General features: G+C 39.0%; 1 protein-coding gene and 1 long non-coding RNA gene across 47 annotated transcripts in view; one reads left to right on the top strand and one right to left on the bottom strand.

Annotated features, from left to right (window-relative positions):
* SORBS2 (sorbin and SH3 domain containing 2) overlaps nt 1-25202 on the bottom strand; it is a 183700-nt gene that overhangs the window by 79823 nt on the left and 78675 nt on the right. For 16 of the 46 annotated variants that reach the window (XM_078445303.2, XM_078445300.2, XM_078445312.2 and 13 more), the window contains 5 exons: nt 20432-20481; nt 16167-16259; nt 9687-9713; nt 9330-9454; nt 7864-8505 (listed from right to left, as the gene is read on the bottom strand). In XM_078445303.2, coding sequence (XP_078301429.2) covers nt 7864-8505; nt 9330-9454; nt 9687-9713; nt 16167-16259; nt 20432-20441 — 897 coding nt within the window. In that variant the 5' untranslated portion in view covers nt 20442-20481. Of the gene's footprint in view, nt 1-7832; nt 8506-9329; nt 9455-9686; nt 9714-16166; nt 16260-20431; nt 20482-25202 lie in introns of those variants that run through there. The other 30 variants (XM_078445318.2, XM_078445319.2, XM_078445322.2 and 27 more) reach the window with 19 other exon arrangements.
* LOC144616094 (uncharacterized) overlaps nt 1-25202 on the top strand; it is a 65474-nt gene that overhangs the window by 30712 nt on the left and 9560 nt on the right. The window lies entirely within an intron of this gene.

Genomic DNA, 25202 nt, shown 5'->3' with positions numbered 1-25202 from the left:
CTCAGGAAGGATGAGTTTCAGCAGCGGAAAAGGTGTATTGGTCGTGCGTAGGCCTTGCCAACTCAAGTGCCTACCCAGGGCCAGGTATGTACCCAGAATGGGTAGATCAGGTCAGGCGTTAGATAAGAGGGAATAGTGAGAACCACAGTAGGATGGAGAAGGCATGTTCCTCCTAAAGGCGGCCAAATTAGAAATAAAATAAACCCCGTGGCAGGCCAGCCAAACGTATCTATAGTTACAAGGCCGTGGGCCGTCAGTTTGCTGACTCTGTAGATCCAGAAGCTGGAGGTGAGAAAAGGGTCGTTGGCTGTGGGCTGGGTATAAAACTGGGGCACCGGGAAAGGAAGCATAGTCTGGCAACTCCAGGCCTCAGGGGACATGAGGAGACCCTTATCTTGGGTGCAAAATTGAAAGGAGTGACAAAAATTCAGTACCTGGGGGGAACCTGGGTGGCTCAGTCAGTTCAGTGTCTGGCTCTTGATTTCAACTCAGGTCATGATTTCACAAACTGTGAGATCGAACCCTGCGTCAGTCTCCACACTGAGCATGGAGCCTGCTTGGGATTCTGTCTTTCTCTCTCTCTCTCTTTCTGTCCCTCCCCTGCGCATGCACTCTCTCTCTCTCAAAATTAAAAAAAAAAAAAAATTCAGTAATTGAGACAAACATTATTTTCATGCAATCTTAGAAAAAAAAAATCAAAATCAATGTCCCCCCCCAAAATCCATACAGAACCAAATGCCAAAAATTTAAATAACATGACAAGTCACACTGAAGACCAAGGAAAAAGGAAAAAATTGTATCCTGGATTTTTTAATGAAAGCAAACCCATCAGTAAAATTTCCCAAATCTTCTTTTTCCTGAACTCATTTTCAGTGGAGAGCACAGCTGTGTTGGACAATTTCCCCTTGACTAACAATGATCACAAAGAAGACAATTTTCAATTAAGAGGAAGTAAGATTATAATAAATTCTGTTTGTGTAAATAAAATATTGAAACGTAATGTTGGTTTTCATGCACCTACTTTTTAAACTTTCGAATATTTTAAAAATGACTTCAATGTTCTAGAAAAAATTAACAATACATAACACCATATATATACGGGCACATATTTTTATTTCTGTCTTGGGCTCCAGTTGGCTTGACATGCTACTGTGGTCTGGGACCTTAATCTTGTAGGTCTCATTTCCTGAGGAGCATACAGAATACTTGAGAAATATCAAGCAAGGGATTTGACTGGTTTTATTCTCTATTTTTACATAGAGTAGACAGTAATTTACTTGAATAAAAAATCTAGGAGGGAATTACATAAGAATCAATCCCCTTATATGGAGAAATGATTTATATTTTATTGGGTGTCATAATGGTTCTTTCATTATTTTTTTTCTCTTCACTCGTTGGATAAAGGTACTAAAATTTCTACTAACTTAAGGGAATGGTGTCTTATGTTGATTTTAAAACACTACCAGTATAACTGGAGTTGACCGTTGAAAATGGATGACCAAATAATGGAAATTGCTGATGGGTACTTATAATGGAGTTTTGTAATATAATTATCCATCTCATTGTTAAGACTTTGAATTTCCATAATTTTTAAATAAACAATTTAAGAATTTTTAGGAAAAATAAAAGTCAATCTTTACCTCTCCACCCCCCCCCCCCCCCTTCCTGCTTCTGTAATAATCAACCTCCTCTCTCTGCCCCTCCTGAGGATGCTGGGGAGGAAGTACCTGGCAGCCGTGTTTGTATTAGGCGATTCCATTTCTCTGGCCACAGCTGATTATTCAGGAGAATAACTGAACTGAACTGGGCCAATTAGGCACTTCCTGCCGCCGGGGAATTTGAATTATATGACACTGAATGCCCCAGTCAGGCAGTAGTGTTCCCCACAACCCCAGACACAAGTTCATGCATAACTGGCACCAGACAATGTCATAGGAATCCACAGACAACTTGAAGCAATGAGAGGATAGAAGCTAAGAGAGAACGAGGCTGACTCACAGAGGACAGAAGGAACTAGGTGGCATCTAAAATGGAGAAAGAGTAGCTAACTGGTCATTCCCCTGTTCCCCGAAGGCCTGGCTGTACCACTGGCATTTCAGTGATACAAGATTGCCCTATAGTCTCATAAGGAAGACCCTTTTACCAGAGATCTTAACAGCATTACAGTCCCTACCTGTGGGTGCAAGTTATCCAAAATTGTCACCCAGATTCGGGCACACAGTGTGGTATCTGATCAGGGGAGTGAATATTTCCACTGTCCTCTGTGGTACTCTGATGGAGAATATGATTTTGAATCTAGGAAGGTGTCATATTTTAAGAATGTTGCCAGAAGATGGGCTTCAGGAGTCAGGTTATCTCAGAAAATAGAGGCAGTGGAAGCTACTGGTAGAGCTGTGGATCTGGAGTCAGACAGACTTGGGCAGGTCATTTAGTCTCCCTTGGCCTCCGTTTCCTCATGTGTAAAATGTGGACATTAGTAAAACCCATCTCCTAAAGCTGGTGAAAATTAAGTGTGGAAATGCACGTAAAGTACTTAGTATAGTACCAAAAAAAGCATTTAGTACAAAAAAAAAATGAAATGCCTGGAAAGCACAGGCATGCTTTGCACAAAGCAAAGAGCAGGGTAAGGAGAACATTAATATGAAAACTGCCATCGGCTGATAGCATAACAGACTCACAAAGAGAATATGGGATGTTGGTTGGCCGTCCTAATGGAACACATGAGCGATCGGTGTGGTATCGATGGGATTGGTCCAGAAAGCATACTTTGTATTCTAAACCTTTCTTACCATTCTGCACTGCTGACATTTATTCATTATTCTGCCTTCCTTAACTTAGACGTCTTGATTGCATGGAGCACTGAGATGACTTTGCTCCTTCCTCTACGTGACAGCGAGATAAATTCTCCTCCGAGTCTCTAACATATGTGCAGCCACAGCTGTGAAAGTAGGCTCTGACAAATGATTGATTAGGTTATTTCATCATAGAAGGGTCGAGATTACCCTCCTGAAGCAACGGGAACAGCATTCACAAATGCCAGGGAAAATATTTAGGGTGTCGCTTTTGCTGTCTTTTCAAAGCTTCTGGCTTAGACCTCCGCTTATCTGACACTGAAGAACAATGTGACTTTTTTAGCAACAGGGTATCTGTTCCCACAGTGATAGTCAGGTAACACACCTCATTTTGGTTCTATTTATAAATTAGTAAGGAAATCAAACACTATGTTCAATTATCAAATATGGAGAGAATAGAAATTCCTAAAAGTAGGTTGCTGTTTTCTTCTTAAACCAACGGACAGACTTTAACAAAAACAGCAAAAAAAAAAAAAAAAAAAAAAAAAAAAATAGAATTCGTAGAACACTGAAGTTTCCTTTTCACTTCTCAGTGTAGAGAATTTTTGTTTCTTGGGTCTGGTAATTTCTTGGGAGGCTAATTCTTTATAATGGAGCCTATATTGGGCTGATTCATAGAGTGTAGCCTACAGCTCTCAGTATTTGATGAGACTTCTCATCAGAACGTGGAGTGTAAGTATTTAAAATGCAAAGGTCACCATTGTGAGAGGCCATTACGTGGAAAATGAGACTTAACAATGCCCATTTTTCACAATAGGCAAGATGGGGAAACAGCCTAAATATGGATCAATGGAAGAATGGAGTAAAGAAACTGTGATATGTACATACAATGGAATGCTATTCAGTCTTAAGAAAGAAAGAAATCCTGTCACATGAGGCACAGATGAACCTTGAGGACATTATGCTCGGTGAAATAAACCAGTCACAGAAAGACAAATCTTGCACGATCCCGCTTACATGAGGTATTTAAGACAGTCAAACTCAGAGAAGCAGAGAACAGGAAATCGGTTGCCAGGGGCAGGGGCAGGGGGTTGGGAGGGACGTGGGTTGCTGTTCAACAGGTATAATGTTTCAGTTATGCCACATGAATACGTTCTGAAGATCTGCCCTGCAACATTGTGGCTATAGTTAACGATACGCTTTAAAATCTGTTAAAAGGGTAGATCTCATGTTAAATATTCTTACTACAATCAATCAATCAATCAATAAAAGCAAGCCCAGAGTGCAATAATCTCATGCCACCTTTTGACAAAATGCTATAAAGGGCAACACACTCTCATCATGGAACACACAGTAGGTGAGATGAAATAAACTTTAATCCACTCCTAAAAAAATGTGTTGTGGAAAACAACAGATTTCCTTTTCCCCATCAGAGGTAGAGTTTGGAAAAAGGATACTATTTTAAAATAACAACTTCTACATATCGAGGGGTTACTATGTAGCAGGCCCTACACCAGACTCCTTGTATACAGTATCTTATTCAAACTTCACAGGGGATGAATGCCGTTATTATCCCCATTTTACAGATGAAAGACTGAGGCTCAGAGAGGGAGAATCACTGGATGAAAGGGCTTACAATAATAAGGCCTGGAAAGGATGTCTGTCCAATTGCTCTTCTCCTAGCCTCTCTGAAGCCCACTCCAAGAAAGTCTCCGTACCCACAACTAAGTCCAGGATGACTTAGCAGAACTCGTCGTACACTTGCCCCGTCAGCAGTATTTGTGCACTTAACCATCTCTTCCTTCTCCGTATACTTTCCTTGCTGGGCTTCTAGGATACCACATGTTCCTGGATTTCCTCCTCCTTTAGTGGATGCTTCTTTTAGTCTCCTCTGCTGGTTCCTTCTTTTACTATTGGGATGCTCTTGGGCTCAGTCCTCGGGCCTCTTGTTTTCTCAGTACTCATGCCCTGGTGATCTCATTCAGTCTCTTGCCTACGAGAACCATCTGTAGGCTGGTATCTCCAACCTGGACCCTTTACCTGAATGCCAGGCTCCTATATTGGACCCCTTACTCCACCCCTGCATGTGGATATCTCATAGACACCTCAAACTTAACCATATCCCAGTGGAACCTCTGATTCTCCCCCAGACCTGCTCTACCCAAAGTTATCCAGTCTGTGTGGGCAAAGGCTGGCAAATTCCATCCTCCTCAGGTGCAAAGATTCAAAACCTTGGAGTCAGCCTTCACTCTTCTCTCTCCCTCACGTCCCCCATGCAGTCTGGCAGGCAGTCCTGTTTTCTCTATTTTCACAATACATCCAGAATCTGATTTCTCCTCACCTCTGCTGCTTCTACCCTGCCTCGAGCACCATCATTTCTCACGTAAATGGTTGCAAAAGCCACCTAACTGGCTGCCTGGTCTCCTTTCGCCCTAGCATAGTTTGTTCTCCCCTGAGCTGCCAGAATGATTCGGTTAGACCACGAGTTAAATGACAATTGCGGTAGCCTTGAAATTTCCCAATGGCTCCCATTTTTATTGAGAGTAAAAGTTGAAATCCTTGCAGTGTTTGCAGGGACTGCTGTCATCTGGCCACTGTTACCTCTGACGTCCCCTCTGCCTCCTCTGCGCCTGCCTTTCTCCCTCTCCTTTCCACTGGCTTCCCTGCTGGTCCTCGAGCAGCCCCAGCATGCTTCAGTTTTAAAGCCTTTACACGATGCTCTCTGACAGGAATAGTCTTCCCCCTTCAAAGCTGTTCGGTCTTCTCAATGAGGATCCTTTGACTATCCCAAATAACGTGGAGTCTGCTCCCCGGATCCCTGCTTAGTATTGCTTAGTTATTTACAGAATCTCCTTCTGATGTATATAATCCGCCTATTTAAGTTTTTTTTTTTTATTAAGTTTTGCCTCTCTCTGGCAAGATTTTAATTCTCAATAGTTTCAAATACAGCTCTGTGGCTAGAACAGACTTGACACATAGTAGATACCCAATAAATAATTGTTCAATGAATAACAGTGACAGGTTCTCAACACCTTAATTTGTGTTTCATGCTGATTCTCTGGGGATTATGTAATGAAACCAACTATCTCTGGTCGGCATGGATAGTGACAAAACCGTGGAAAAAGAAAGTTATCGAACTTAAGTTTCCCTGCATATAATAAACTCCTAGTATTTTTAGTTGCTATTATAATTATTGTTATCATATTTCATAGGGGCTTTCAAAAGATATTACCTTAATTCAAAGAAATTTCGCTAATGAATTAATTTTGCATATCACAATCAGCTGATGAAGGAGATCTTTTTAGCAGAGGTATGAAAATACCCGTTTGTCTTTTTTTTTTTTTTTTCAATATTTATTTTTGAGACAGAGAGAGACAGAGCATGAACGGGGGAGGGTCAGAGACAGAGGGAGACACAGAATCTGAAACAGGCTCCAGGCTCTGAGCCGTCAGCACAGAGCCCGACACGGGGCTCGAACTCACAGACCGCGAGATCATGACCTGGGCCGAAGTCAGACGCTTAACCGACTGAGCCACCCAGGTGCCCCGCCCCGGGCCCCCCCCCCCCCCCCCCCCCCCGCCACCGTTTGTCTTTTTAATCATCTAAGCTTAAGGTTTCTGCTGTACAGGTGGGAAAAGGGATGTGGTGTCAATCAGATGTCTGATTTTCTACAAAGTTTAAAAATATATCTCTTCAAGGATATGTTTTGGATGATCTTTAATAGTGCAGCTACAGGAAATCATATTATAGAGATTATTTACTTGGGTATTAGTGTTTCCAATACTCCCACTACTGCTGTAGTTGTATTTTATCTTTATTAATGGTTTACTTCCACTCTCTCCCTAGTCCTACCATAACCTAGGAATTAAGGATTAATTATTATTCTCATTTCTCTGCTCAGACCGACAGAGAAGTTAAGAAGGTTGCCTCATCACATAGCCAGTGATGGAGTTGAACGGAAATCTGCTGTTTATCCTTAAAGCTTATGCTCTTAACACTATATCAGGTTGCAGAAACCAAGAAGAGGAACATTTATCTTCTAAATGATTAATAAATGCCAGGAGAATGACACTATGAGAGCATTTTACATATAGGGAAATAAGGGTTTACTTCCTAACAGTCTGGATATTAAAGACTGACGACTGTATGTCCTGAGATAAATTTTAAGCAGTAGAAATGGATCAAGTTTCAGTGAAAATGAATATTGAGGTGCAAAGGAGTAAATGCTGGGTGAATTAAAATACATGTTCCCTGCCAAAGTGAATTGTAATTGCTAATTATGTTATATAGGTAAATGAGGTAAATCAAGGCACTCAAAGGCCTGACATAAAAAATATTTCTGTGAAACTTAAAAATTCTTTGAGTGCTGAGGTGGTTTGCAGAGTATTCAGTAATAACCAATTCATCAATACTTAGAGGGAAGAAATGTTAGCACATGATTTCTGGATTAAAAATCTGTGTATATTATATATATATATATATATATATGCACATATATATTGGTTGGTTGTATATATATATATATATGCACATATATATTGGTTGGTTGTATATATATATATATATATGCACATATATATTGGTTGGTTGTATATGTATGTATGTATGCACATATATATTGGTTGGTTGTATATGTATATATATATGCACATATATATTGGTTGGTTGTATATATATATATGCACATATATATTGGTTGGTTGTATATATATATATATATATATATATGCACATATATATTGGTTGGTTGTATATATATATATATATGCACATATATATTGGTTGGTTGCATATGTATATATATATATATATAACTATATATATATATAGTGTATATATACACAATAGATATTGGTTGATATATATTGGTTGATATGTATTTTTTTAATTAAAAGATACCTAGAAATCTATTGATGAACTTAGTAGGGTTTGAAATAAGAAGATGGTTTCTTTCTCCTTTCCCTTCCTGCTCGGAAACTAACAAAGCATTTGGTTATATAAGAAGCCCAAATCAGAGGAGTTAGGGTCTCTACTGAACACCTGTAAGAAGAGATTGGAAAGTGTAATGTACCACCCGGCAGTCTGAGGACTGGGAGGCCGCAGCAACTGCAGATTTTTGTCTCTCTTGCTGAAGAGGTATCTTTGTGGTCTCTGGAGAAAGCTCAGGTAGCTGTTTGTGGCTTTCAGGATCGTGTCCTGAAACGGGAGTTATCTGAATGGAAAGAGATGCTGTGTATATCCCAGGCACTGGGTTAGGGGGTGGTGAGCAAGGCCTTTTGAGCCACGATGGTACCTCAACAGGTTGGGAAAACCGTGGAGTATTAAAGTGGACACTACTTCCTAGATCCTGGTTATGGATTAGTTTCAGTGTAGAAATTCGTCGAGTTTGAGAGTCCTGCGTGTAATCCTCTTGTAGAAATGGGGTGCTGGTGTCAGCATTTGATGGGGGACCAGTGCTGGCAGCTGCTGGTAGTGGGTTAGTGATTTTTTGGGTATATGACACAGTTGTGTTAGATTCTTCTGAATACACAATTGTCTGGTTTGAGTCATCATTGGAATGCATAGTTCCTTCAAGAGGTTTTCTGCTAGTAAAGTACTTCGTACAGGAGGGAGTTTGTGTGTTAGTTACTAGTTGATCTGAAATGTCACCCTGTGTGTGGCTGGTTATCAAGGAACTACAAAAGCTCTCTTTTCTGGGCGGTGGAAAGGGTGCCTGGATTGCCAAAAGCATCCGGAGAGAGAAATAATGTTGAAGGAAAAACAGAGAGAAAGTCAAAGTTAGTCATTAAAGAAACCAGCGTCAACCTTACCCTTAAAGAAAGTAAAACAATGTCATATCTCCTTATTATTCTACACATTTTGTTGGCTAGATTAAATGATCATTTTTGTTCCATTTAGAATGCCTTGTAATTTATTATCAATAGTTGCCCTCTGGGAGAAAACGGTTTTTATGGAGAATACATTATGAAGTTTGACTCCATCTATATTCTTGAAAATTATGTTAAAAATGAACATGTGTTCTCTTGGCAAATTTTTTAGGCCTTGGGATATATGCATAATTTTAGACTTTGAGGTATAGGTACCCTATATTTATTCACACTGTTTCGGTAACACTTTTAAGATTCGGGGCACAATTTTACTAAGATCTCCAACACAAGGTTCTTTCAGTTAATATAATGAACAGTTGCATAACTCCTATTTATTGAATAAACGTATGGCCGACCACATAACTTCGAAATCAAAGCATCGGCTGACAGCTTTTTATGAATTTAAGGAAATATCATAAACATTATGTAGAAAGTGATCGTACTTTTATGAACTGAATCAGAAAAAAAGCCCCACAAAGCCCGTTTTGAGCTTAAAACTTGTCTTCTATGTTGTGAATTCAAGTTTGGCAAGGAATACAGATCCAAAAGCAAAAACACATTAAAGATAAAAGATGCATCTAAATATGCACATGTTGCTGGAGAAGAGACTCTAAAGCATATTTTTAACCATGTTTAAAATAACACAGTAAACAAGGCCGTGCAAGATTACCTGAGTCGGTGACTTTTTTTCTTGTAAGTTTGGTCGAACGCTTCTAAAACCTTTTGCTGCAAGAGAGGAATATGTAGCATCGCCGTTCAGTGTCTCTTGATTTCGATCATTGTAAGAGCTCCAAGCTTTTATTAAGGGAAGACAAATTGGATACAAAAATATCTACATTCACTTTTAACATTTTTTTGGTAAAATTTATTTTTTTTTCCAAAATAGAATTTAATTTCTTTCTAGAAATTAGACATAAGTGTATATGCAATTGAAGTTTACTGTGAGGTCAACAATGTGACTACAAATATGTTAACAAAAAAAAACTCACAACAAATGTAATGGTCATTCAGAATAGCTTTTCTGTACCTGAGTCTGGTGACTGAGAATCACGTCCTAAAAGAAAAAGAAATGCTGAAATTAATACCAGGGTGAAAGAAATGAACAGTCTAGTAAAGATCATTTGGGAAAGAACCACAACCACTTTCTTTTTTTTTTTTTGCAAACATGATCTCATTTCTAAAACTCGAAGTAAGTCCAATCTACTAAATGAGAGGCTTGTGCATTTATGTTTATTTCAATTAAAATATCATTCATTTGGGGCGCCTGGGTGGCGCAGTCGGTTAAGCGTCCGACTTCAGCCAGGTCACGATCTCGCGGTCCGTGAGTTCGAGCCCCGCGTCAGGCTCTGGGCTGATGGCTCGGAGCCTGGAGCCTGTTTCCGATTCTGTGTCTCCCTCTCTCTCTGCCCCTCCCCCGTTCATGCTCTGTCTCTCTCTGTCCCAAAAATAAATTAAAAACGTTGAAAAAAAAAAAATTTTAATAAAAAAAAAAAAAATAAAATATCATTCATTAAACATAATATGTAATTAACACATATAACAAACACTGATTTTTTTCCCCTCAGTAATATTGCAACCATGTAATTTTATCTTATTATTGCCCAAGCTGGATATATGAATTTTTAAATACTAAATTAAAGGATCAAAAGGTATCTGGTCTGAAAACAATAACTGCTTCTCCAAGCATTAAATCAAGCCACAAGATACTTAGTTTTCACTGCCCTGGTGTTAGTAACCATACTCAAGTCCTATGTTAGATAGCAGTCAATTTTTTGTAGCCTGCATTTCATTTTTATATTTTAAGAAAGTGTAGGTGTTTCCACCATATTCTGCAATATTTTCAAATCATTCTCTGGACTTTGAATTTTCTTCTTGTTGCCATTTTAAAATCATTTTGTATTCAAATATGAAAGAGCTGTTACGGTATATTCCATTGTCTTGCAGAAAGCTATGGAAAACAAGTTCAGTATTAACATAGTTGGAAAATGGCTCAATGGCATATTTACTATGGGGTTTATTTGAATTATACATTCAAGAATACTCTGTAACCGAGGTACACTTGAGGTAATAGTTTGTTCTTTTATACCACATGGCCAACTTCTCACAGAATCATAAAGCCTGAACTTTAGAAAGGACCTTAGGGGTCATCCAGCCTGATCTTCTGTCCAGTCCTGGACTCCTCCTCAAGGTTTCCCGAGACCATTATTAAATTGCTGTATTTCAATGCCTGATAGAACACGAATGTTACATGTGAAAAGGACTCTTCATTTTCTTTCTAACGCTTATGGGATACTTTGAAATCTAAACACATGAATTTGGAGTGACAAAAATGAATTGAGAAATGAGAGTTTGCTTTTTAGATAAAATATTTGGTATGGACTCTTTCCAAATCAAAGGAACAAACATGTGACATAGCACAGAGTACATTACCATGTCTCCAGCTCACGTGAGTTACAGAAGACTGACAAATCTTCATCCTTTGTGATAATTGCTAATTTAGTATGGAATTTATCTCCAATGAGTTCAAAATCATTTTGCCATAATAAAATGGCTACCGCAAAGAAAAGCAATAACTTTGAAGACTTACATGTGAAATGCTTACTACTAGATTCTATTTCTAGGATTTAATGGAAGCAGAAGTGATTGAAATTCTCAATCACCTCATAAAGATGAGGACTTTATAAAGAAAACAAACATGGTGTAGCAACAAAGAGCAATCATTAGAAGTCTGCTCTGGGGCCCTCAGGGAGAGAGATGTAATAACCACCTGGGTGTCACATACTGTTTGTGGACAAGGAACAAGTTTTGGGACCTGGAATGGCAATGAAAAGGGAAGGAGCATTAATAATTATTATTTATATCATAATTATCTGTGTAAGAGTAGGGAGTTTATTTCACCTTAGTTTGATAAAACTGAGCTTATAATGAAGGGTGTGTGGGTATATGCCGGGGATGGAGGTGGAAGGAGTCAGATGCTTGGAGGTACAAGAGGTATAGACACAGTGAAGGGGAGGAAGGTATATTTAGAGCAGATTTGAAGGATGCTTGAAATACACTTTATCTAATTGGTCGTTTGTAGAGGGGCAATTCTGTTTCTTCTTACTGGTGACCATGCTGGAGATTATGGAATCAACAGGGGAATAAACATTAAGTGCAAGACTCACAAGATAGTCACTCTAGGTTCAACCAGAGGCTTCCCTCGTCCCCTGTATTGGGCCCAGGGACTTCCAAATGAAACTGTACGTATGCTACAGGAAATATGAGATATTAATAATGGCGAGCTTTTCAAACTGTACTCAAATAAAAAAAAAATAATGAGGATGAGTTCTACTGAATAGCTCTGCTTACCATGGTAGACACAAGTGTGTAGAATTATGAGCAAGGAGAAAGAGGAAAAATGGCCATGGATTAAAACTTCAGGATGAACCCATATGTTAATGAGTTCTTATGTTAACGATTAAAGTCTACTCTTAAGTGGGTGGTCTCTTAAGGATATTCAAATGTACAACATTTGTTTCTTTAAAATAAATCCAGTTGTATAAAGCTAATACATCAAGTCCTGATTTGCTATTTTATTATAATTTTTCAGAGGCACTGAAAGATAAATACCATCCCACGTGAATACTGTTCACCATAGCCTTGCTTTTATTTAATTTCTGCCAAGAAAGCTTAGGAAAGGGAGGGCAAGTGTGATTTGGAGCAGGTAACAGAAAGTGTCTTGGAACCATGTCAAATAAAGAGAATATAGGGTTTTTTTTTTTTTTAAAGGTCTAGCATGTAAATGATTTGGCAGATTCGTGGGGGAAATGGTTTTTGCCCAGTATCTTGAGCGTGATTCATGATTGTTCATTTGTGAAAAAACAGAGCTTGAATTCCAGGGATCAGAGATTTTAGTTTCTAATGTTCTGTGTAGTTGATGGTCATTGCTTCTCTGGAAATTAAAGAATGAGTAAATGGGACAGATTTATCATTCCCTGACTCTTTTGCATGTGCATGTAAATAGGGTGTGTGAGAATTAAGAACTACGACGTCTCTTCTCTGGTACAACGAACACTCCCTGTGTCCAGGCAGAAGGTGGTAGACACCTGTCACAGAACTTGTTGAGGCATTCGTGGCTCAGTTTGGGGATTGGGCTGGATGCCCTCAAAGGTCCTTTCCAATTTGATGATTCCACCATTACGATGTTTATGTAGCTGTGTTTGTGGTACCTGTTATATCATAATCTCTCCCCTGAGGTTTTGTTTAAATTCCTTTCCACTGGTATGCTATATTAGACATTATAAACTATACTTTTGTGAAAATTATGATGATTTTAATTCTTATAGTTCCTTTCTTTAGAGGGTTCAAATGCTTTGCAAGAATTAATTAAACATATTAATTCAAGGCAACTAATTGAACGCCTACTGTGTCTCTAAGTGCTGTGATAAGCCTTTTTATTTATTTTCTTCATTTACTCTTATTTAATTTTGGCAAATCCTTGTGAGTTTGGGAAATGATTATGTTCTCAGAGAGGTTGGAAATGTCAAAAAATTTATTTTTTCTTGGTTTGTTTTTTTGTTTTTTGGGTTTTTTTTTTTAAGAAAGGAAACTTGAAGTCCAAACAGATGGAATTTCCTAAGGGTGTATATATAATACACAGGTGGTGTTGGTAAGACCCAGTTTCTTACCACAGTGGTCCAGTCCCAAAGCATAACACCATACTGGTGTTATCTTAGACTGCCACACATTTTGGTAAAATAAAATGTCTTTTGAGAGGCTTATGGTATCTCTGTAGTCCATAGCCAACATACTTATTGTAGTGGCTCTAGCTTAGGTTGAAAATCTCTGTGTGCTATGAATTGCCCATTGGGACATTACTTCTCCTAAAAGATAAAGAGAAAGACACCGATTTAAAGGACAAATAGTTGATCGCTAGCAGCTCATACTGACTCTGTGACTGAGCGGGGAGAGAGAGGAGCTTAGAATCTTTTGCAGAGGTAGTCTTTTACTTAAAGGTTGTTTTATTTTAATAATACATAATGTAGTAAGTACTTACTAATCCTCTTTTGATTCACAAAAAAACACTATGTCGAATTAGTTCTTGTGAAGGCTACCGTATCATGTAAGAGGCATAAAAAGAGGCTGATTTCTTTCTTCAAAGCATAATTAAAAGTTCCTTGAGAAAGGAATCATGTCTCATGTGTCTAATAAATACAAAAGAGATCCAGTTTTAATGTAACAATGAAAAGCAAAGTTCAGGGGACTTCATTCTCTAGAAGTCTTACTCCTACTGATACAAAATTAAAATTTTTTTTAATGTTCATTTATTTTTGAGGGAGAGAGAGAGAGAGACAGAGCACGAGTGGGGGCAGGGCAGAGACAGAGAGGGAGAGACAGAATCCGAAGTAGGCTCCAGGCCCCGAGCTGACAGCACAGAGCCCAACACGGGGCTTGAACCTGGGAATGGTGAGATCATGACCTGAGCCACGGTGGGAGGCTTAACTGACTGAGCCACCCAGGGGCCCCCTAATGATATAAAATTTTAAATGGTTGGGGCACCTGGGTGGCTCAGGTGGTTGAGCATGCAGATTTGGCTCAGGTCATGATCTCACGGCTCGTGAGTTCGAGCCCTGCATCAGGCTTGCTGTTGTCAGTGCATAGCCTGCTTCGGCTCCTCTGTCCCCCTCTCCCTCTCTCGGCTCCTCCCGCACTTGCACTCCCTCTCTCAAAAATGAATATATTTTTTAAAAGTTTAAATGGTCCAGAGCCATTGCATACTCTTATTACTGAAGATTATTTCATATTCCTAAAGTACTAAATCTTGTCCATTATTTGGATTCTGAAGCATTAAATATTTTCTCCTAAATTGAGTGTTATGAAATTGATGGTGTTCTAGTTTTGAGTCTCCAAAATGGCAATCTCTGTTTCAATATGCTACTATTCCGTTAGTAAACTTTTGTAAATCATAACAATCTGGCATTGTTGAAGTAGTGCCACATTCCCTAGATGGTACCCTTAGATGGTCCGCGTCCGAGCAGCTTGGGCCAGAATTTTACTTGGTTGAAATGCCGGTGGCATTTGTGGTTAGGCATTCCGATCACCTGATGGCCCTGGAATTCTATTTATTTACTTATTTACTTAACCAATCAATCAATCAATTTATTTATTTATTTTCTTATTGCCCTTTATTCCCTTTTCTCTCGGGTATCCAACATAAACGACACTTGAGTTTTTCTAACATTTTTCCACGCTCATATACACAGGAATAAACATGTACAAATACACACACGAAGATCTCTCTTAACCAAAATGATGTCCTACTACATACCTTGCAATGCAATTTGCGTTTAAAAAATGTAATATATTATGGAACCACCTGGACCGGTATTTAAACTTGTACATTGAAATACACTTGTGACCTGGAGGTGGTGGTGGCTAAGAGTGGGATTCTGCACGTGAAAGCTTGTTTTTTTTCCCTCAACATAGCTGAGTACTTTAGGATCAAGTGGCTTTAACCAAGGACATTCTCACTATAATTAACCACTAAATGTATGTGTATTAAAGGCACTGAAATGCAGAGTATGAATTAAAATTATCTAAACACTCTCAATCTCTTTCCAACTTCTCCCGAACTTACAAATATTACAAATAAAAAAACAAGGAAGCCCCACCAACCAACCCACAATCAAACCAACTAACCAACCAGCCAACCCACAAACCAGTCACAATAAGGTCTAGGCATATTTCAGGGCCTACAGACACTGGGGGTGCTGGGTTCACTTTCATCTTCCGCAGCAACAGCCCCTCTCAGGGCACGTTGTGCCCACAGGCTTAGGTAAGTCAGATAGACATTTGTCATCCAGAGACCCACCTCATTGGATGCTGAAAATATCACATTCTCAATGGCTTTCTGCAGATATTTATATCTGAGGGTACCAATTAATCTTACTCGGATCAAGACGTTTAAAATATATATTAGAAGAGTCTTTGGTGACTGGATTAAAGGACGTTTCAGGGTCTTTTTCAAAACTATTATTCTATCATATTGTTTGCAACCTTTGGTGAAGAAGTGAATTCATAATGATTCGGTTTCCTGAAAATCCCTCTTCCTGACCCCGTGTCCCCACCACCCGACAGTTTTCAGGTAAAAAGAAAACAACTGAACCATGTGGAAGTTATCTTAACTGAATATTATATTGCTTTAGTTCGTGTGGAAAAAAAAAAACTGAATTCGTTATTAACACTTGTAGCTGTTACGCAACACATTTTTGTCAGGTGACTGTTGTTTTTAATTAGATTTTTAACATGCTTTTTGCAAGATATCAGTTTCGTTTGGCTTTTTATTTTTAGAATAAAAACAGTCATAAGGGATAGGAGCTATTCTTGAGACAAGAAAAATAAGAACTCGTAGGGCATTAGAAAGGTATTTACAGCCACTTTCATCATCCGCACAGGATAATTCTGGAAGGAGAGAAAGGTCAGATAAAGCCAGTAGATTGTGACATTCTGTGAGTTAGTGATATTATACCTGCAGCCAATAGGTTTGGAGAACTTTGAACTCTCTTCACAGATGTTAATGTAACAGACATGGCAGCACGTTTGCGAGCACACCCACCGCTATCTGAAAGCAAAAAAATGATATAGCAGAGGCCACAGCAAAGGGGAAAGCACATGCACTGTCATGCATTTTCAAGTGGAATGTGCCAGACATCCATGAGGAAGATGAACAGCCAGAATGAGTAACCATGGGATACATCTGAAAATTTCACACCCACCCCAGACTAAGACAAAACAGAACCAAAAAACCAGGAGTCTGTTTTAGCAATAGATGCCAATGCTTTAGTGAAAACACAGATTTTACACTTAATATGTGAATGGTTTTCTTTAGTGAAAACACAAATAGGGAACTCAACTTTGTTTGTACCATGTAAATTCAATTAATATTAAATTTATAAGCAGTGTGAGTAGCTTTTGGAGTTATGGACAGCCTGTATTTCAGGACTGAGATGTATGATATAGTATGTTTTGTATCCATCATTTAGGTTTTACTGTATTTTAGCTATTTATGGTTCCTAAAAGTAGCTTGAATCACTTCTTGAAGTAAAAGTTATTAACTGATACAGGCATGGTCTATTTGATCTATAGGACTCATAAAGAAACATGTATCATTTTAGAAATTCTCTGTCTTCCTATTTGGAATCAAAGGCAATATTGATATATACAGGATTGCAATGACCAATGTTTAAAAAATTAAATTGCTTTTATACCTTTGAACAATATATATGATGATCTGTATACTTACACTTTATGGAAATCACAACATGAAATAAAATAAGTGAAAATGCATCAGCTATTTAACATGATATGAGAAGTTCAGAGTAGCAAGACTTCTAAAATCGGAAGGTTCACGTTCTAGTTAGGAACAGATTCCAATTTCATTCCCACATTCCTTTGTACATGGAATGTGCAATAAATAGTTTTGCTCCTTCTCCGGGAATGAAAACAACTGAAATTGAATTCTTTTTGGAGGTTATAACAAGAAAAACAAATCCTATAACCACCAATGTGATAGCATCATCATCGTATATTGCCACAGGCTAATCTCCTTTTTTCCCCTTTCGTTTATTTCTTAAAGAAGAGGATGCACTTTGTGTATGGGAAGTGAGAGAATTTAAGAGAGCTCAGAAGTGCGACTTGAACTAATTATTGGTAGAACTGCAAGCAGTAAGATCAGTAGAATTTACAAGTGGTGGAATGATTCCCATATCAAACTAGAATTTCTTGAATATATGTTGAAAATCACGATTTCCTAATGCAGATGATAACTAGAGCAGAAAAATGAAGCAACAGAGGCGAAGTCAAATAAATCAAAGGCCAAACATAGACACAAATGGTAGAAACATACAGTACTAAAGATACCTGTAAGAGGGGCACCAAGAGGATTTTAGCAAATTGCAAAAATAAATACATAAATAAATAAATAAATAAATAAATAAATAAATAAATAAAATCTACAAGAGAGGAGTGTTTCGGATAAAATGGAGGCAATGTCACTGAATGTGGGCTGTATAGCAGCTATGAGTGGTCTAAAAGGATCGTGTAATCAAGGGCGTCGAAAGTGGACAGTGACCTCCGGGAAGTTTTATCTTCTAGTTCCGTTAATTCTGAACATCTGAAAATTTCAAAATGAGGAGACTCGGGGTTACTCCTTCAGCCCATGGTTCCAAAACTGCGTGCTGAGGCCCCCCCCCCCCCCCCGGGCCCCATCAGGAGCTTCGCAAGGGCTTGGGAGGATATTTTGTGTTCTTGAGGAGAACACAGCGATCCCTATCAGACACTGCACAAAACTACTAGCCTGAGCTAGTCCCATTTTCAACGTAGTCAGTTGTGTGGTCTGCCTTTAGATGATATCACATCTTTGAAAAGCTGGGTTTTGGTGATCACTGCGGCAAAAAGCAAGGACCCTCTGAAAATAATTTGGGGCCGGGAAAAGAGAGTGGTGATGTACGCTCTAATTCCATGGTCTGAGAAGTTGTGTGTGCGTCCAACAGGCACACACGTCTCATTAATAAGTATATTAATGTGGTTATAAAGAATAAAAAAAATGATTATTTTTTTAAGTGAAAGTGCATTATTTTTTCAAATTGCTTCTCCGTTGGTAGAACATGGGTACTTATTAAGTTGTCTGCACCTACTGCTTAATAAATAGAACTGTGAAGTATTTCTTTTGGCTTGAGAGGATGGCTAAATATTCCTAAGCTATCTCGGCACTATAAAACCAGAAAGTGTAGGAACCTCCGGGTTAAACTGTGTCTGTATTCTAAGCTAAGACCTACGTAAGATGACGTGAGAATCCGTTTTTTATTCACTGTCTAATAAAGAGCTCCCCTCGAAAAGCTGAGACATCTGTGAAATTGCTAGAACAGAAAAATCTATTGCATTCTGTATCTACTTACTCATGTGTTGATACTTTCTGCTTTTCCTTGAAGATATGTGTGAGATCTCAAAGTGAGGATGCTGTCTTTAGTACTGTGGCGTTTTAAACAAAAGGGTCCAGTCACTTCTAACCCACTTTGTATGCATATGTTTGAATATCATATTTTGCATGCCTGTATGTGTGTAAATTCACCCAGGTAAGCAAAGTAACTTTGCAAATCAGCATTCTATACAGAGCCACACTCACTCCTTTTAAATGAGAGCATGCTTTAGAAGGGGTTGCATTCATGTAACAGACTTGGAGTGATAACTTGGCTCAAGTACCCCAGAGACCTAAACAAACGCACGAATTTCTCCCTGCCTACTTTACTATTTAAGGATTGAATTCCAACACTAGGAAGATTAATTACTGAATGCGTTGTAATGAATATGACATATTTAGTATGATCACATATTACACCTCCGTCATTAATAGGGTTATACTATAAAGGCAAATCAGCACTCCACAAATTGGGAAGTTAGATTCCACTTTAATCCGTGAGGAGATGCCTGCAAAGAATGAATGAATATAACCTCCCCAAGTGGACAGTTTGCTGGAGTGACAACTGTCCCACCATGCCTTCTCCTGTTCAGCTGTGTTCTCTGTGTTCTATTTGCTTTCTTCAATCCTTTTGCCTTGTAATATTTCTCCTTTCATTTCCCATGTCTAACTCTCCCACATCTGTCCCACATCTCCAACTGTCCAAATGCCTTTACTTGGTTCTTCTCTAGGGTTATCATCTCTCTTGATTTCTCAGCTTTCCTTATATGTTTTGACTGTCTCCAATATCCTCATCTCGCCTATTACTCTCCACATTTATAACTGCATTTTTGGAGGCCGGCTGACCCACACTTTTCTGAGGTCAGCTAGAGCAGGTTTCTGCTAAGGGGCAACCACAGGATCACGGACAGAAAGACAAGTGTCCGTATCTCTACACTTGATCTAGGGATCGGATATTGGTTCTCACCAATGGTTGTTAATCGTCCCTCAGAGCATTTTGCTAACACTAAGAGATGGCAACCAGGCAAGCCGCTTGATGTGAGAAAATATCTCGGGCCACCCTTTTCCCTTTGCCACGGAGTAACTGGCTAGCTTTCCAGGGGCCACTTGTGGAAGGAAATGGCATTATCTGTGAACACAGGTTCCAGAATTGCAGTGAGAAAGTTGTTTTTCAGAATCAGTTGATAGCCCATATAAAAGTGTCAAGGGGGCAAAGGTGAAAATAGAACTCAAAATATTTCTACTGTGGAAAGAAAATTCATATGTACCTAGCATGTGTCGTAAACACTGTTACAATTAACGTGTATCATTACATAATACAGAGTTCAGAGACCTCGGTGTTGTTGAAGCTATTTGGAGACAGTGTTCTCATTCTAAAAATATAGTACTTATGACTTTATGTGTATTATGTCTAGAATAATTAAGCTGATCTCACATGAAGCTTTGGCACTCTGTCTGCTAACATCGTTAACGTGAAGTGTTTATAAAAGGGGGACTTTGAATATTTTCTACTGCAGCAAGTTGCCTATGAATTTAGCTTATTTTAAGTGAGAAATTACAAATGTATGCATCAAATGATACGCTACTTTTTCCTAGGGCTTAGGAACTCCTGTTCATTTCAAGATATGATCATAGAAAAAGGGAGTAAGAGTAGATAACAAAACAGAAAAGTCTACTTTTGATAGCTATAAGATTGGAGCACAAAAACAGAGAAGTCAAGTAATGAATTTAGATTAATCAGATCAGCAGAGTACTAAACTTAATGATTTAGGGCCAAGATGATTTTGAAAGGGTCGAAACTAACAGAAACAGCATACCTGTATTCATTTTGACCTTGGAGGGTTTGTTATTAAAATCTTCAGTTTTCCTGTAGAAAGAAAATGATGCATTAATTTGCTCACTAGTATGCGGAACAAAATACCATGAACAAGTGTTTTTGTTTTGTTTTTGGTGTACCTGTGAGTTAATAGCACATTACCGTTAGTCTTATTTTAAATCGGGGTGAATAAGGTAGGCAGAATGTATAATTCTATTCAAATTAAACTTCAGTTACTATTGGTCCTTGATCATAAACATAAACTTAGGTTTTTGCTTAATGGTGACCACTAATGGATGAAAATGGCGAGGAATTCAATTGTGTTAAAAATTAAATTTCTTTCACAAACATTTATGCTAAGAGTTTTTGTTTTCTAAGCCCCAAAGGGTCATTGGTTGTTAAGTGTCCTCTTCCAGAATTTTGAAAGGTAGTCTGGCACTTTGAAATCATGACCTTACATTGTTCAATTTATTACATTATTTAATTTATTTTGTTTGAGATCATGACCTTACATTATTTAATTTATTACTGGGTCAGTTTCTTACCAGGGAATAGTTAATGAATTGAGCATATATTTTGAGGAAACGGTCAAGAAAGATGAGATGCACCTATTTTTTCTTCTTAAGACACAGGAAATATAAAACCTATTTCTGTTTCAGTACCTGATGCTGTGGTTCTTCCCAATTTAGTATTTGCTGTGTAACAATTGAGGTTAATTCACTAGAAATGGTTGCTGGAATGTTGCCGGCTGCAGAAAAAGTTTTAAGATATTGTGCATTATTTTATGTCATGTGAGATGACCTAGTTCTTTCCCTGGCATATTCTTTCAGCCCATTTTTAGAGTTTCTTACTTCTCCATACACCAAGACCAAAGGGGAAGGACGTGCTGTCATAGGAAGCAATTCTTTTAAGAGCGAGAGCTCTGAAAGAGAGGTTTACCCCCAGCCAACCTGCCTTTGCTCCTGAGTTGGATGAACACAAACTTTTCCAGCCCCCATATATTCGGTTTCCAGGTACATCAGCACTCTCTCATCTGATCACTTAAAATACTTATTTAGACATTATGGACAAGTGGGGATAGGCTGAAATGAAGCAGTCTGTCATGATCTGTCAAGAAAGACTTTTGATAAATACATTTTCCCTCAGTCTCTGCAAGGAGCACCAAATGAACTCCCTGTGTTTCTTGTCCCTGCCAGAGTTTTTGCCTTCTCCTCCTTTCTGACCATTTCTCCTGTCCTCATATGGTTGGCTCTGTTCATCAGCTATCATTGTCTTGTAATATGGGGATTGAAGTTCACCTCTTCCAGAAAGCGTGGTTTTGCCCATCACTACGGTGAAATTATAAGAACAAAATCAAAATGCAAACACCAGCTAAGTACAATGATACGTATCTTCTCTCCCAGGACCGGGAGGGCGGGGAGAAGATGGTGAAATATATAGCCTGGAAAAAACACACTTAACTCATAGGAGACTTAATTATGAACCAAGAGGAAAAATATTTCCTTTTTTTGAGAGAGAGAGAGAGAGAGAGAGAGAGAATGAGAGCACCAGCCTGGGAGAGGGGCAGAGGGAAAGAGAGAGAGATATTTGACCAGACTCCACACTCAGTGCCAATCCTGATGCCAGGCTGGATCCCGCGACCGTGGGATCATGACCTGAGCCTAAATCAAGAGTCAGAGGCTCAACTGACTGAGCCACCCAGGCAGTCCCAACAAGGATTTCTTTTTTAATGATTAGCTTAACTTCCGAATACCTTGGTACTTGGTAAATACTAAAGCAGCAAACACACAGAATGGATAAAACCACAGTAATGATATTCCACCCCAACTTATTTTTTAGAACTATAAACTGAAAACAATACAGATGATAATATCCTAGTTGTGTAGTTTTTGTGTCACCTGATCGTGTTGAGTGTCCTATTCTTGCCTGGAGCTGCCATGTCCAATACTGAGTGACTAAATATTACAGTGAATTTTACAGTGAAATTTCACAGGCCAAGTGATTTTAAAAAGTGAGTGAGGGAAACTTCGCTCTGATGAATTTTCTCTCTTAGTTTTCCGTGCACACAAACGAGAGGAACACGCTCCCCCCCCCCCCCCCCGCCCCCACCCCTTCAAATGTGGCCCTTTGTGAAGAACTCTACTCGGTAGCCTCAACATGGCCCGTATTGAAGAGATGCCAGAGAAGTCAGGGAAGAAGGCAGTGGTCAGTGCAGGAGCCTTGAGAAAGCTCCATCAAACATATTTATTTTAATCTCTCGGTAGCAAAACTCTTAGTATGTTAACCTTAAATGGATAAAATAAATGGAAAAGAAAAGCCTCAGGGGATGTCTGTGACCAAGTCAGAGGCAACTGCTAAAACAAGAAGGGATAAACAGTCCCCAGAAAATGAGGACTGGAAAGGACATTTCCCAAATTGTACTTTATCACTCCTTTTCAGAACGCTTTATGTTGAAACCTGTCCTAAGTTTTTATTTCTTTCTTTCTTTATTCATTTATTTTTTAACATTTATTTATTTTTGAGAGACAGAGAGAGGCAGAGCATGAGCAGGGGAGGGGCAGAGAGAGAAGGAGACACAGAATCCGAAACAGGCTCCAGGCTCTGAGCTGTCAGCACAGAGCCCGATGCGGGGCTTGAACCCACAAACCGTGAGATCATGATGTGAGCTGAAGCTGGACATTTAACCACTGAGCCACTCAGGCGCCCCTGTCCTAGTGTTTGAATTGAATGACAAAGATTAGTGTTTGCCTTGGAACACTACTGATTGGTAAAGAAAACAAACACAAGGAAGGTTAACTCTCAGAATACAAAAGCTGCCAATATAAATTAATAATGTTTTCACTCTAAGCTAGGGAACTAATTGCCAACATTTGTTGTTTGAATTCAAATGCAGATGTTTACAAAATATATGCCACTCAAAAAGTAAAATAGGATGAGCAGGAACAAAGAAAGGCGCCACAAATCCTTGAGATTTTCATCTTTAAAGTGATGTATCCTGTTGCTTATAAATGTAATTTCGTGAGGCTTTTAAGCTTCTCATTGTTTTAGATGTCAAAATGTAAAATGACTAACTTCCTGATCAGGCAAGACATTTTCCACGTTGTGAAAAGAAGAGCCACGGGTGATTGAGCTTTCCAGAAGAACCTGAAACCGAAAGGCTTCTTGGGTGACTAATAAAAATGCATGATTCAATTTCCATGATTTGTACTAAACCCATTAACAAGTCCACAACTGAGAACCCTCTTTAGACAATTTAAGCTCAAGCAAATCTAATCTCTTTTGTTCTTTCCTGGAAAAGTGTGTTTGATTGTATTTACAGAACAAGCATAGATTATTCTGGAAAGCATCAAATTCCTAGAGCGTTTGCATGCTACGAGAAGAGACAGTGTTTCAAGTATTCTCCTAAATTGGAATTGAACAAGGGCCAAGACAGTGAAAACTGATGATAAAATGCAGAGCACCTTGAGCCTCAGCAAATAACCCACAGAGCAAAGAACTCTGTGCATTAGTGTCGAAATGATTTTCAACAGGTGGTGGGGAGCTGTATTTACTTAAGTTCAGTTCTTGCCAAAGTTTTATGTAAAAAACAACTTTATATGTATACTAAGTTGTATACAGCAACCTATTTGTTTTGGCGTGGGTCACGGCAGCCTTCTTTCCCAATATGCATATGGCAATAGATTGGGTTTGTTGTTCATGCTTGGGAAAAACGTGACTGATGAGGGAGTGTGGAACAAGCTGAGGGCAAAATACAGGCTCCCCTCCCCAACCACCCCCCCCCCCCGCCCGCCCCAGGTGAAATATGTGTGATATTCCTCAGATACTCCTGGCTACCCAAAAACAAAGGAAAGGGGTTTAAGTGTTTGCCATGGTAGTGTAGGAAAGTAAGGCAAATGAAATATTAGATTCCCTTACTGCCTGCAGCCCATTGACAAGTCCTTGAAACTGGCAGAGTGACCTCCCTCTAGAAGCTCAGCTGCCTCAAGGATGACACTTTGCTGGGGGCAAAAGAGAACCTTAGCTTAACATTATTCTAACCTCCAGGATCCTGTAAGTCTACTTCCTTTATCTCAACTGCCCCAACATATATGCTGGCAATCATACTCCAAGTTTATGGCCCCGGGATCTAAAGGGTCTCATGACTGAGGTTGTATTAAACGGTAATAAATGGCATTTCCTTAGCAACAGCTAGTCCCTCAAGGTCCTGGAAACCGTGCTTCCAGAATACCTTAGAGACTGACTCTATCCCTGACCCCCTCCCAACCTAAGAGCATATAATGAGTTACTCCACACAAGCCCAGAGCAGCTCTTCCTGCCCACAGGGTCCTGTCCCTGTGCTTTAATAAAATCACCTTTTTGCACCAAATATGTCTTCAAGAATTCTTTCTTGGCCTTTGGCTCTAGACCCCACGAACTGCACCCCACCCCCCCCCCCCCCCCCCCGCAAACCTTCATCAATGACCTTGTGTCTGTAATCTTTTAATTCTGCTTAAGTTTCTTTTGATGATCTAACATCCACTTTTTTTCTTACGGATCAGAGCAATCTTTATTCCCAACAGGCATATAACAATAGATTGGCTAATTTAACTTTTGAATGAGGTTCCTAAGAAGATGTTTGATTGTTCAGGCTAAGACACCAACATGACTTTGTGCTCATAATCTTGTAATTCTCCTTGAATTCACTTGTTTATCAGGTATCCTATTCTGAAAGAAGCAGAGGCAAAATCCTTTCCTCAAGTTTGGCCAAAAATTCTGTGTAAGTCATTTTATTT

Source organism: Panthera onca, chromosome B1 (genome assembly GCF_046562875.1).
Source record: "Panthera onca isolate mPanOnc1 chromosome B1, mPanOnc1 haplotype 2, whole genome shotgun sequence".
In the NCBI taxonomy this organism is placed as follows: Eukaryota; Metazoa; Chordata; class Mammalia; order Carnivora; family Felidae; genus Panthera; species Panthera onca.
This window is presented reverse-complemented; position numbering and strand designations above follow the sequence as displayed.